This window comes from Staurois parvus, unplaced genomic scaffold (assembly GCF_062004578.1).
Source record: "Staurois parvus isolate SC_StPar_1 unplaced genomic scaffold, SC_StPar_1.0 ptg000289l, whole genome shotgun sequence".
Classification (NCBI taxonomy): Eukaryota; Metazoa; Chordata; class Amphibia; order Anura; family Ranidae; genus Staurois; species Staurois parvus.
Window position 1 is genome coordinate 874,165 of NW_028318085.1, and position 14,589 is coordinate 888,753.

The window sequence follows — 14,589 nt, forward strand, 5'->3', positions numbered from 1 at the left end:
ATCAAAATCGAGTCGATCGAGTTGATTGAATAGTTCAGAAGGGAAGTTATGGCTGTCGGCAGATTTGATTGAATAGGTTGTCAACTATAATTGATTTATGATATGATTGATTACTCCTATCGAAAGAGAGCGATCGGAAAATAAATTGATCGTTTATTGAAGCGTGTGTGGATGTGGAAAACTGCCATATGCGCCATTTTTTCAGTTATTGCGATCTTTTTTTCCCAGTCGCTCGTGGATGGTTTTGTCGCAGCAGATATCGGTCGTTCAGTTTTATCGCTCCGTGTGCGTTGGGCTGGAAGATGAAGACGCTGCCTGGGATTTATTACGGAGCATGCATCCAGAAGGATCCCATTATCCGCTGAGGAGCAGCTGGGGGTGGTGTGGCCCCCAGATGCAGCAGTGGGGGGTGGTGTATGGAGCCCCCCCCCTCCTCCCCCTCCTCCTCCAGGTTTGGGGGAGGAGATTTGGGATCTACAAGTGACAGTAGTGTGGATGTGACACGGGCAGAGCACACAGCTGGGATCGGGGTGTCCTGAACATGTGCAGCCGGGCTCCGCCCCCCGGCACCCCTGATCCCCAATCCTCTCCCGGGGAGCCGTGCTGGGCTTTGACAGCCGGGAGGACGGGGGAGATCTGAAAGCCCAGCACCCTACCTGCGCCTGGATCCCAACCAACCCCGCTCGGCACCAGCCTGCCTCTGAGCTCCATGGCCCCAGGATGATCCGCTTCCTTCTGCTGCTTTGGCTGCTTCCAGGGGCCGGTAAGTAGCCCACAAGGTCATAGAGAATGCTGCATTGCCTTGCTGGATGATGTATGGGCATGATCCGGCGCACAGCCCCCACTCCGTACATATGGATGGCTACTATATATATATACTTCATATACACTGTGTACCCTATATACTGTATATACACTCCGTACATATGGATCACTACTATATATATATATATACTTCATATACACTGTACTATATATACTGTATACACTCCGTACATATGGATGGATACTATATATATATATATATACTTCATATACACTGTACTATATATACTGTATACACTCCGTACATATGGATCACTACTATATATATATATATATACTTCATATACACTGTACTATATATACTGTATACACTCCGTACATATGGATGGCTACTATATATATATATACTTCATATACACTGTATACTATATATACTGTATACACTCCGTACATGTGGATGGCTACTATATATATATATACACACACTCCATATATACTGTATACTATATATACTGTATATACACTCTGTACAGATGGATGGCTACTATACACTATAAATATACTCTATACTCCATATACATTGTATACTCTATATACTGTATACACTATATACATATGGATGGCTACAATACACTATATATACAATATATATACTGTATTCACTATTACACTATATACCCTAAATACTGTATGCATATGGATGGCTACTATACACTCTATACACTATATACTATATACACTCTATGCACTCTAGATACTCTATACACTATATATACTATACACTCTATACACTATATACACTATATACAATATACACTATATACAATATACACTCTATACTCTATATACACTATATACAATATACACTCTATACACTATATACTATATACACTCTATACTCTATATACACTATATACAATATACACTATATACAATATACACTATATACAATATACACTCTATACACTATATACAATATACACTATATATACTATACACTCTATACACTATATACACTATATACAATATACACTATATACAATATACACTATATACAATATACACTCTATACACTATATACTATATACACTCTATACTCTATATACACTATATACAATATACACTCTATACACTATATACTATATACACTCTATACTCTATATACACTATATACAATATACACTATATACAATATACACTATATACAATATACACTCTATACACTATATACTATATACACTCTATACTCTATATACACTATATACAATATACACTCTATACACTATATACACTATATACAATATACACTATATACACTATATACAATATACACTCTATACACTATATACAATATACACTATATACAATATACACTATATACAATATACACTCTATACACTATATACACTATATACAATATACACTATATACAATATACACTCTATACACTATATACAATATACACTATATACAATATACACTATATACAATATACACTATATACTCTATATACACTATATACAATATACACTATATACAATATACACTCTATACTCTATATACAATATACACTATATACAATATACACTATATACAATATACACTCTATACTCTATATACTCTATATACAATATACACTCTATACACTATATACAATATACACTATATACTCTATATACACTATATACAATATACACTATATACAATATACACTCTATACTCTATATACAATATACACTATATACAATATACACTATATACAATATACACTCTATACTCTATATACAATATACACTATATACAATATACACTCTATACTCTATATACAATATACACTATATACAATATACACTATATACAATATACACTCTATACACTATATACATTTGGAAGGCTACTCCATACAGATGGATGGCTACTATGCACTCTGTACACTGTATACTGTATGCACTCCGCACCCACCGGATCCTTTGCTGGATGGATGGGGCTGGCATGGCATGGCATGGGATTGAGCTGACAGATGTCTCTGATTTTAGGGGGGAGCATCCCTGATTTTCAGACTTCAAAAGCCACCACCCCTCCCTCCTCCTCCTTGATGTGTTCAGATCTGGCTGTCTCTGCATAGATTATCATCTGATGTGCAGCACAGAGAGCCCAGCATTTCATTACAGAGCCTAGCTGGGTGACATTTCTCAGAAACAACACTTTACACCTTTTTTTGTTGTTGTTGGTTTTTTTTCTTTTTCCTTTTTTCTATAGACTGTGGTGCATGTCCTGGCTGCTGATTTTCCGCAGCCTCTTTGCAGCCACTTCCTCCGGTGGCATTTCCCAAGGTTGGGTTTCTTGGTGCTGGGGTTTTCGGAGCGAACCGTTATGTATTATAGACAACTAACCATGCAATCGTTTTCTCCACTTTGTGTTTGTTCATGAATTTATGGCAGCTCGGCGTGGCAGATCTACTGCAGCCAGTTTTCGGCCACTTCCTATGTGTTGTTAGCCGCTGTTCACAAGAGTGCAACTTGTCATGTGACTTGCCTGGAGTTTTCATGTTCTCCCTGTGCCTGGAGTTTTCATGTTCTCCCTGTGCCTGGAATTTGCATGTTCTCCCTGTGCCTGGAGTTTGCATGTTCTCCCTGTGCCTGGAGTTTGCATGTTCTCCCTGTGCCTGGAATTTGCATGTTCTCCCTGTGCCTGGAATTTGCATGTTCTCCCTGTGCCTGAAGTTTGCATGTTCTCCCTGTGTCTGGAGTTTGCATGTTCTCCCTGTGCCCTGAGTTTGCATGTTCTCCCTGTGCTTGGAGTTTGCATGTTCTCCCTGTGCTTGGAGTTTGCATGTTCTCCCTGTGCCGGGAGTTTGCATGTTCTCCCTGGGCCTGGAGTTTGCATGTTCTTCCTGTGCCTGGAATTTGCATGTTCTCCCTGTGCCTGGAGTTTGCATGTTCTCCTTGTGCCTGGAGTTTGCATGTTCACCCTGTGCCTGGAGTTTGCATGTTCTCTTTGTGCCTGGAGTTTGCATGTTCTTCTTGTGCCTAGAATTTGCATGTTCTCCTTGTGCCTGGAGTTTGCATGTTCTCCCTGTGCCTGGAGTTTGCATGTTCTCCCTGTGCCTGGAGTTTGCATGTTCTCCCTGTGCCTGGAGTTTGCATGTTCTCCTTGTGCCTGGAATTTGCATGTTCTCCCTGTGCCTGGAGTTTGCATGTTCTCCTTGTGCCTGGAGTTTGCATGTTCTTCTTGTGCCTGGAATTTGCATGTTCTCCCTGTGCCTGGAGTTTGCATGTTCTCCCTGTGCCTGGAGTTTGCATGTTCTCCCTGTGCCTGGAGTTTGCATGTTCTCCCTGTGCCTGGAGTTTGCATGTTCTCCCTGTGCCTGGAGTTTGCATGTTCTCCCTGTGCCTGGAGTTTGCATGTTCTCCCTGTGCCTGCGTGGGTTTCCTCCGGGTACTCCAGTTTCCTCCCACACTCCAAGGACATGTTGGTAGGTTAATTGGATCCTGTCTAAATTGTCCCTAGTATGTGTATGTATGAATGTGAGTTAGGGACCTTAGATTGTACGCCCCTTGAGGGTAATGCAGGCCATACATGGGTCAAATCCCAAACGATTTTTCGTCCGAAAATCTAAAATGTTGTTCGCTCGGTAATCCGATGGTGCCATTAATGATTTTGAAAATCGTCCGACCGAGTCGTAAAGATCACCCCATATAACAGGAAATGTAATTTGTGACCTTTCAGACCCTCCCCCACTATACAGAGAGGCTGAGTGAACGAACATTGTAAGCGTTTCGCACGAACAATCTGTCCGAATGACACTAGATTGCACAACAAAGCCCAGCCACATCTCCAGACGAAAGAAACGCCATAATGGTGCTTGTCCTGGCAGCACTGGAGGAGCAAGAAAAGGAAGAGCCGGATACGGCCCACAGACTGGCTTCTTCAACGGGCCGTGATTGCCCACATGAACCTGCTGTCAGATCTAACAGAAAACAATCCTGACCATCCAGGTCACGGCTCATGTGCATATTCTTTTCAGAAAAACGATCGTACGATTTAATCATCGAGTCGAAAATCGGTCGTTTGTCATGAATTTTCCAACATGCCCGATCACCGAAAAGGGGAGGAACCACGAAAATCTGCCGGTCCCATTGACCCACTAACAGAGCGAAAATCGGACGATTATTCTTTTGTCCGATTTTTGGAGGAAAAATCGGTCGAATTTCGACCCATGTATGGCCGGCATTAGGGACTGATGTGAATGTACAATATGTATGTAAAGTGCTGCGTAAATTGATGGTGCTATATAAGTACCTGAAATAAATTGCGACTTGCATTGACTTCAGTTAATGATGTTAATTGCACTGAGTGGCAGCAAGTCGCAATCAAGTCACACAGAACGGTCGGCTGCAGGGGCGGACTGACAACTCATGGGGCCCCCGGGGAATAGGGGATCATGGGGCCCCTGTGTCCTTGCCCAAACTAAAAAAAGCCTATGAAAAAACCCCTGGTTGGCTGTCAACGTCTCGTGACTTTAAAGCCGCACTGAGAAATGACAGCCAACTTCTTGGTTCAGAACCCAAACTCATCTCCACTAGTGGACTGTGCCTAGAGCAGGGGCGGACTGACAACTAATGGGGCCCCCGGGCAATAGGGGATCATGGGGCCCCTATGTCCTTGTCCACATTCAAAGCACACCCAAAAATGCCTAACAAAAAGGTACCAGGGGCATTTCATGGGGCCCCCTACTGACCCCGGGCCCTCGGGCAGTGCCCGAGTTTCCAAATGGTCAGTCCGCCCCTGGTTGGCTGTCAACGTCTCGTGACTTTAAAGCTGCACCGATCTAATAATGCCCTGTGCCCATATTAAGTCAGTGAAGTCACAGCAATCCCCGCCTCTCTGGGCGGGGCTGAGAAATGACAGCTAACGTCTTGGTTCAGAACCGAAACTCATCTCCACTAGTGGACTGTGCCTAGAGCAGGGGCGGACTGACAACTAATGGGGCCCCCGGGCAATAGGGGATCATGGGGCCCCTATATCCTTGTCCACATTCAAAGCACACCCAAAAAAGCCTATAAAAAAGGTACCAGGGGCATCTCATGGGGCCCCCTACTGACCCCAGGCTCTCGGGTAGTGCCCGAGTGCTCGAATAGTCAGTCCGCCCCTGGCCTAGAGATGGTCATTCAAAGTCTCCATTGGCCTGTGTGACAACGCAAGAAAACTACTAGGAGACAGGGCCAGAGTGTTGTCACCCTAGAACAGAGTAGAGATTTGTTCATTAACCACTGGAGGAAGTGCTCAGTGCCCTAAACATCAATAAATTCCTCTGTGTCCTATCTGTGCTGATCTCCTGCTGCGGCCTCTTCTCATGCGCATGCGCTTTAACGATGGCTGCATATGGCATTTCTCAGAGCGGGTTGACAATCATGAACCATGCCAGAGTAATGTGTGTTGAACAGCCTCCATTGGAAGCCCGTGTTATGAAGTGACAACCCTGGAGGACAATTGGGAAATGGGCAGAGCGTTGTCACCCTATAACAGGAAGTGCCTGAATACCGATCTTCATGGCAGTGTCACCAGGCTTTATTTTATTGACAGCTGAGGATTTAAAAATATTGACAATGACATCTTAGAATGTTATATGAGGTCAGATGTAAATAATCCATTCACGTTATATCCGGTCACACTGTCTCTTGCTCTACATGGCTGATGGCAGATCTAAAGTAGATTGTACAATCAGATTGTATAGTGTATGGTCACCTTTCAAGAGATGGTACAATTACATTGTAAGGTCTGCAGTCAGATTTAGATTCACTTCATTCATGTTTTTAAACCCAACTGGGGAAAATGCCAAGATTGTCCATGTGGGTGAAAATAAAGCACAGCATTCTGAGCCTTTTATAAAGTCCAGACGCAGCTTTAGAGTGCTCCATGCCTGGCTGTCATGCTGATCCTTTGGCTTCGGTGCTGTCAGAGTCACTGACTCGGAACAAGCAGGCAGTCGGGAAAACTCGAAGAAAAGTCAGAAATCCTGATCTGTCTATTTGTTCGGAGTCAGGGAAAGGAAATATTGAACCAGCATGACAGCCAGGCAGATGGCATTTTCAGGAGTTGAGATCAGCTACGCCGCCCTTCGTGTGTCACAGTAATGCTGTGCTTTACGGCTAAATCTGCTGCTGCTCTGAAAAGCGATCTGCATTTGGATCAGTTTTCAGAGGCAGTGGACAGTGAGGAGGCAATGTAACACCTCACCTCCTTGCAGGACAGACGCACCACAACTGTTGCAGGTGCATGCGACACTTCCTCATTCATGTCAATGGGTTGCATTGGGTGGGCTCACCACCCGCCGACTGCAATATGTTGGATGCCCCAGGTGTGAAGCAAAGCTTTGCGACTGCGGCATGTGGACACCGCCTGTTTATTGCCATTGCAGCTTATTGGGGGGGGGGAGTTGGGAGCTGTTAAAAACGCAGCTCAACCGCATGTTTTTAACGCCCCCAACCGCTAGTCTAAACAAGGCACACATTTTTGCTGCAACACGTGTTGCTTTAGTGTGTTAGGGTGTTAGGGTGCTTTAGGGTGTTAGGGTGTTAAGGTGCTTGAGTGTGTTAGGGTGCTTAAGTGTGTTAGGGTGTTAGGGTGCTAGTGTATTAGGGTGCTTTAGGGTGTTAGGGTGCTTTAGTGTGTTAGGGTGCTAGTGTGTTAGGGTGCTTTAGGGTATTTGGGTGCTTTAGGGTGCTTTAGTGTGTTAGGGTGTTAGGGTGCTGTAGTGTGTTAGGGTGTTAGGGTGCTTTAGGGTGTTAGGGTGCTGTAGTGTGTTAGGGTGCTTTAGGGTGTTAGGGTGCTTTAGGGTGTTAGGGTGTTTTAGTGTGTTAGGGTGCTTTAGGGTGCTTTAGTGTGTTAGGGTGCTTTAGGGTGTTAGGGTGCTTTAGTGTGTTAGGGTGCTTTAGGGTGTTAGGGTGTTAGGGTGCTTTAGTGTGTTAGGGTGCTTTAGGGTGTTAGGGTGCTTTAGTGTGTTAGGGTGCTTTAGGGTGTTAGGGTGCTGTAGTGTGTTAGGGTGTTAGGGTGCTTTAGGGTGTTAGGGTGTTTTAGTGTGTTAGGGTGTTAGGGTGCTTTAGTGTGTTAGGGTGCTTTAGGGTGTTAGGGTGCTTTAGTGTGTTAGGGTGCTTTAGGGTGTTAGGGTGCTTTAGTGTGTTAGGGTGTTAGGGTGCTTTAGGGTATTAGGGTGTTTTAGTGTGTTAGGGTGCTTTAGGGTGTTAGGGTGCTGTAGTGTGTTAGGGTGTTAGGGTGTTTTAGTGTGTTAGGGTATTAGGGTGCTTTAGTGTGTTAGGGTGCTTTAGGGTGTTAGGGTGCTTTAGTGTGTTAGGGTGCTTTAGGGTGTTAGGGTGCTTTAGTGTGTTAGGGTGTTAGGGTGCTTTAGGGTATTAGGGTGTTTTAGTGTGTTAGGGTGCTTTAGTGTGTTAGGGTGCTTTAGTGTGTTAGGGTATTAGGGTGCTTTAGTGTGTTAGGGTGTTAGGGTGCTTTAGGGTATTAGGGTGCTTTAGTGTGTTAGGGTGTTAGGGTGCTTTAGTGTGTTAGGGTATTAGGGTGCTTTAGTGTGTTAGGGTGGTAGGGTGCTATACCAAGTGCATTACACGCATGTGATGTGCAGTAACATGCATTCCCACAACACATAGATGTCGGTTCTGGGCTCAGACTTTGCAGTTTTGGAATCATTTTGTCTGCCGGGTCTATAATTGACGTCGTTTTCATGGTATCTCTGGTGTTCCCAAACCCTACAAAATGCAGCCCGCGCTTTTTCCTGATCCTGGTGACCATCAGCCAATGACGTTTGTCCGTACTGATTGCCTGTCGGGATTTTCTGCCTCCAGACTGCAGCTTGTGCAATCTTCCCTTTGATGCCTCCGGGAAGCCAACTTGAGGGGGTGGTGTTGTATCTAGACGCTGTAATTGAACGTGTCACCGTTTTTTCCTGGGCCCTGCTAATCATGCAATCAATTAGTCCCAAAGATCATCAGCTGCCATGGAGCGTGGCGGTTCGGGGTTTGGAAGTGACCTGAGACATTCTGGCTAGTTCAGGGTCAAGGGTGGTAGCCATCTGATTGAAGTGTTGGCCCGGGGTGGAACTGACCATTAGTGTAAACTCTGCAGCTGCACAGGGGCCCTCTGGCAGGTAGGGGGCCCTCTAGGAGGTAGGGGGCCCTCTGGCAGGTAGGGGGCCCTCTGGGAGGTAGGGGCCCATGTCTACTAAATGAATGCTGGGACTGTCGTGTAGATCTGAGCGAGGGAGAGTTAGGATCATGATACCCAAACCATGCTTTTTTGGTTGGTACCCTCTTCCATTACACAGTAAGGGCTCTTTCAGCATGCAATCTGAAAAGCGATACGTAGTGGTTCGCTTTTAAGAGGGCGGTATAGCAGCTGTCAGGCGTTCAGGAGGCGATGCAACCACCTATTTTTTTATTTTTTAACTTTTTTTTAATTGCCCAAGGGCAATTGTACATTATGGGACCAAGCCGCAACTGCTAGCCAGCCACTTGCAGTGCAACTCCCATTGATCTCGAGTTTGACAGGTGGGTTCAGATTTTGATGGGCGGGTTTGATTGATGGGCGGGTTTGACAGGTGGGTTTAGATTTTGATAGGCGGGTTTGGTTGATGGACGAGTTTGACAGGTGGGTTCAGATTTTGATGGGTGGGTTTGATTGATGGGCGAGTTTGACAGGTGGGTTCAGATTTTGATGGGCGGGTTTGATTGATGGGCGAGTTTGACAGGTGGGTTCAGATTTTGATGGGCGGGTTTGATTGATGGGCAAGTTTGACAGGTGGGTTCAGATTTTGATGGGCGAATTTGATAGGTGGCTTCAGATTTTGATGGGCGGGTTTGACAGGTGGGTTCAGAATGAAGCAGAGCATTGTGGCCATAGCATGTGTACTACCCTGTCAGCCTGTAATGTTAGGATTCCAGCGAGTGGCCAATGGGGCAGTAAAACTGCGTCTGAGTTGTTTGTTTTTACTGCCCCATGGCCGTCAGTGTTAAAGAGCCCTAAAGTCTCATTTAGACTTGCCATTGGGGGGGGGGCATTAAAAATGAACGGTTGAGCTGTGTTTTTAGTGCCCCCAACTGTTTCCCTTTAGATTGCATTCAAACCTGCGCGTTTCCTAAATGTGCGACAAAACACAAAAATGTGCATCTTGGAAAAACGCTGCAACTGTGATTTTTCAAGTCCAAGTTTATTCTAATGACAGGCTGTTTATAAAGCCAACGCGTTTCTGGGGCTGTAACTCCGCCCCTTCCTCAGGGCTCAGAAAAATAAAACAAAGAAACAGTGTGCATGTAATCACATCCAATTAACCCTGGAGCCACCTATAAACAGTAGCTGACCGATTCTCTACAAACTCACGACTCTTCAACCACTTCATGTCCCTGGGCCATTTTAAAACATCTTATGGCCACATTACCCTGAATGCGCCTGAATCTCATCTGATCTCAATAGCCAAGCAGGGTTGGGCCTGGTTACTACCTGGATGGGAGACTGCTTGGGAATGCTTATTTTTTTTTCCCTGCAGGAGCAAATTGGATCATGCTTTGCTGGTTTTTTTTGCCTTCCTCTGGATCAACTGTGAGTATGGGATTGTGACTTTTTTTTTTTTAATAGTTGAACTGGATGGACTTTTGTCTTTCTTCAGCCAGACTAACTATGTAACTATGGAAAGGACACAGTTAAAACAAGCCTATGGCTGCAGCCATGAGCATTTTCAGCTGGCAATTGGCTGTTTAGTTACAGTGATCTAGGTGGTCCGATCACTTGTACAGGGGTGAGAAGGGCCGATCTGTGCTTGTCAAGAGGCTGCTGAAAAAAACGCTCCTGAACGTCAGTTTAGCAGCTGCATTGTACATGAGCCCTTAGATTTGCAATGTTTTCCCTGCCTTCCAATGCAGCATTGGAAGGCAGGGAAAACATTGCAAATCTTAGGGCTCATGTACAATGCAGCTGCTAAACTGACATTCAGGAGCTGTTCAGCGTTTTTTTCAGCAGCCCCTGAACTCTCCCTAATGTTTTCCTATGTGTCCATGTACACATCGTCGTTTACAGGCAGTTGAGTTTACAGTCGTTTTTTAGAAGGCACCAAACTTGCATTCAGGAGTAGATTTTACCGGCGTTTCAAATGCCAAACGCTTGTAAACTAGATTGTAAGCTCCCAGGATCAGGCCCTCCTAACCCTCTTGTATTGAACTGTATTGTTGCTGTATTGTCTCCCGTTATATTGTAAAGCGCTGAGAAAACTGTTGGCGCTATATAAATCCTGTATAATAATAATATATAAATCCTGTATAATAATAATAATATATAAATCCTGTATAATAATAATAGTAATAATATATAAATCCTGTATAATAATAATAATATATAAATCCTGTATAATAATATATAAATCCTGTATAATAATAATATATAAATCCTGTATAATAATAATAATAATAATATATAAATCCTGTTTAATAATAATAATAATAATAATAATAATATATAAATCCTGTATAATAATAATATATAAATCCTGTATAATAATAATAATATATAAATCCTGTGTAATAATAATAATAATATATAAATCCTGTATAATAATAATATAATAATAAACGCTGTTAACTGCATTTATAAGCGTTTGCGTTTAGAAGCGTTTTTTAACTGTTCCATATCCAGATGCTGTCCAGAGCCTTTTTTCATCATCAGAAATGCATGCAAAGTGTTTTCCATGTATTCAAATGGACCCGGTACACCAGCGCAGTCAGTTCCAGGTTTCGCGTGAAGGAAAAAATGTTAGAACGTGCCGCATTATGCTCATGATGGGATCCATAGTGAATACAACCAGAAAAGACAGGTCATCTCAACACATACTGCTCTCTCTGCTTCTGCTCTCTCTATTTCTCTCAAAATGTCTGAAATAGTTAATTTACTATTTTTCAGTGCATTCTGGGCATTTGGGAGGGTCTCCTGAGGTTATCTTTTATGCAAGCGCGGCCAAACTGATGTTTTTTAACCTATGTTTTCCAGCAGTCAGTTTCCATCGTTCAGAAGAGTTTTCCAAACGTCCCGTGTACATGGAGCTTAAAAGACCCCTGATGTCTCCAGAAAGAAAACATGTCACCTGCATATATTATCACCTTGTTTGTCCCCTTGATAGCAATAAAGTTACATGAAAAAAAACAAAGTAGAAGTAAAAAAGCAAAAAATATAATAGATTGCACACGTGTAAGATATTGCTTCAAATGTTGGGGTGAGAGCAATAATTCTAGGGCCATATTTCATAGTTATCTCTGAACTGATAACCTGTAAAAGTGTACCATAGTTATTCGCCATTTCAAGGGTCCTCGCAATTTTGAGTCTTGACATGTTTCTTAGCTATTTAGTCGATGCAGCCCTATCTTTTATGTATCAGCAATGTAAATAGTATATGTATGTGTTATACCTGTGGGACCGCTATGGAAGCGGAAAATCACTGTAGTAATTGCCACTACTACAGTGATCGCTGCTGTGCCCTATGCAGGTGCAATGGCTTGTGTCTAGTGAATGTGCCTGTCAACACTTTTGGGTATTCCTATTCATAGGTTCACACTATGAATCGCATATGAAACGCATAGGAAGCGCGCCGCATTCCTGTGCAATCCATATGCGGTTTAGTGTGGTGCGAACTGAGCCCATTAATTTTGAACGGGCTCAAATCGCACTAAAGTAGCGCATGCATCAATTTTAAAAACGCACTGTAATCGGATTGCCTGGTGATTTTGTACCATGTGATCCGGTGGAGGTAAACGCACTGTTTGCGACTTACATTTGGGGTGTCATTAACATTGCATGCACATCCCCTGCAGATCGCAAGGGCATAACAATTTGAATGCAGTTCTCTCTGCTCAGGCTACATACAGCACAGTGATGACGTCACAGCTACTTTTACAAGGTAATTCCTGGGTTTGCATCCTGGGTTTCTGAAGACATTGGGTGGATAAGTATGCTTTGTGGATATTGAGGAATATATTTCAATTAAACTTTGTGGCACGGAGTTCAGCTTTAAGTCCTCATGCACATGGGACATTTTTACAGCGGATGTTTTTGGCTTTTGATGTTTTTTTCTACAGCCAGTAAACCCCCCAGCATGTTATCCTATGTGTCCATCCCCAGCGTGTTATCCTATGTGTCCATCCCCAGCATGTTATCCTATGTGTCCATCCCCGGCGTGTTATCATATGTGTCCTTTCCCAGCATGTTATCCTATGTGTCCATCCTCAGCGTGTTCTCATATGTGTCCATCCCCAGCGTGTTCTCCTATGTGTCCATCTCCAGCATGTTATCCTATGTGTCCATCTCCAGCATGTTATCCTATGTGTCCATCCCCAGCGTGTTATCCTATGTGTCCATCCCCAGCGTGTTATCCTATGTATCCATCCCCAGCGTGTTATCCTATGTGTCCATCTCCAGCATGTTATCCTATGTGTCCATCCCCAGCATGTTATCCTATGTGTCCATCCCCGGCATGTTATCCTATGTGTCCATTCCCAGCATGTTATCCTGTGTCCATCTCCGGCATGTTATCCTATGTGTTCATCCCCGGCATGTTATCCTATGTGTCCATCCCCAGCATGTTATCCTATGTGTCCATCCCCAGCATGTTATCCTATGTGTCCATCCCTGGCATGTTATCCTATATGTCCATACACACATAGACTGGAATCATCGTTTTTTGGCTGGAAAAAACCTAGGACTAGTGGGTTTCTAGAGGAATTTTTTAGCTGGAAAAATGCTCTAACGCTGAAAAACGCGGTAAAACACCGCGAACCAATGTTTTTGGACCCAAAAAAAGTTTTTTCTTTGGTAAAAAAACCCCGCAAACGCGGAAAAACGCTGCTAAACGCGGCAAAATGTCACTAAACGTTAATGCAAAAATGCTGAAAACTCACGATTTTAATGTGACTTTACATGGCTAACGTTACCAGTGTTATCAAAACACCCCGGATGCATGGAGACTAAAAGTGATTTTGTCTGCAGTTCTAGCTCCTCATTGAAATGTATGAGGATTGAACATTTTATTGAATTCCAGATCATCTTTCCTTCTCTGTGCATGATGTATCTGTTCCCCGGGGCTCCATCGCTCCCCTCCTGCCCTGTTTTCTCAATAACACCGAGACCTTCTCACACTTTCAAGGTGTCCATGTTTTGTGCCGTATCGATGTCCTTCTTGGTTACACTTCCCTCCATTTCTGTGTGTTGCTGATATTTCAGCGCGGTTGGGGCCGAGTAATGGCTTACTTAGCAAAGTAAAAGCAGCAGCACGGCTCTGGCGGTAATTAAGTGTTCTGCTCAGAATAGGATTAGGATTCAGCTGACTCCATCTAACGTCTACTTCTCATCAAGTCGGAGCATTTCACGCTGCCCTATATAGAACAGATAGGCAATGCCTTGGAGCAACAGTGGAAAAACTTAATGGGAGCTCAAACTCATAACGGCATGGATCATGTGTTTGTGGTCTGATGTAGACTGCAGTAGTACTTCCCAACCTTGCTGCGACCAGGGCCTGATACATTCTTCTAAAACCTTCCAGTGAAAAAAAAAAGTTTATACTCGCTCAAAAGTATGGTAATGCAAAATATATAATGAAATTCTGGAAGGCTCTGGGTAGGGGTGGGTGCCCCGGTGGCAAGAAGGGGCTTCTGGAGGGTGTTAGGGGACTTGGTAGCCCCGTAGGAGATTATGTTTCTGGTGGGATCTGGAATTTCTCCAGGTGGTTGGGGACTTTCCAGGAAATTCCATGGGAGATTGGGAGGCACTGTGGCACAC

The 14,589-nt window shown here is 43.6% G+C and overlaps 1 protein-coding gene across 2 annotated transcripts in view; it reads left to right on the forward strand.

The window, feature by feature from the left end:
• The first annotated feature begins 377 nt into the window (after positions 1-377).
• Positions 378-14,589, forward strand: part of LOC149458284 (uncharacterized) — an 80,325-nt gene continuing 66,113 nt past the window's right edge. Inside the window, exon 1 of one of the 2 annotated variants that reach the window (XR_016313476.1) lies at positions 378-763. Coding sequence is in view for 1 of the 2 variants with exons in the window: in XM_089682418.1 (XP_089538544.1) it covers positions 721-763 (43 nt within the window). In the remaining variant the exon portion in view is untranslated. The remainder of the gene's footprint in view (positions 764-14,589) is intronic. The other variant, XM_089682418.1, reaches the window with a different exon arrangement.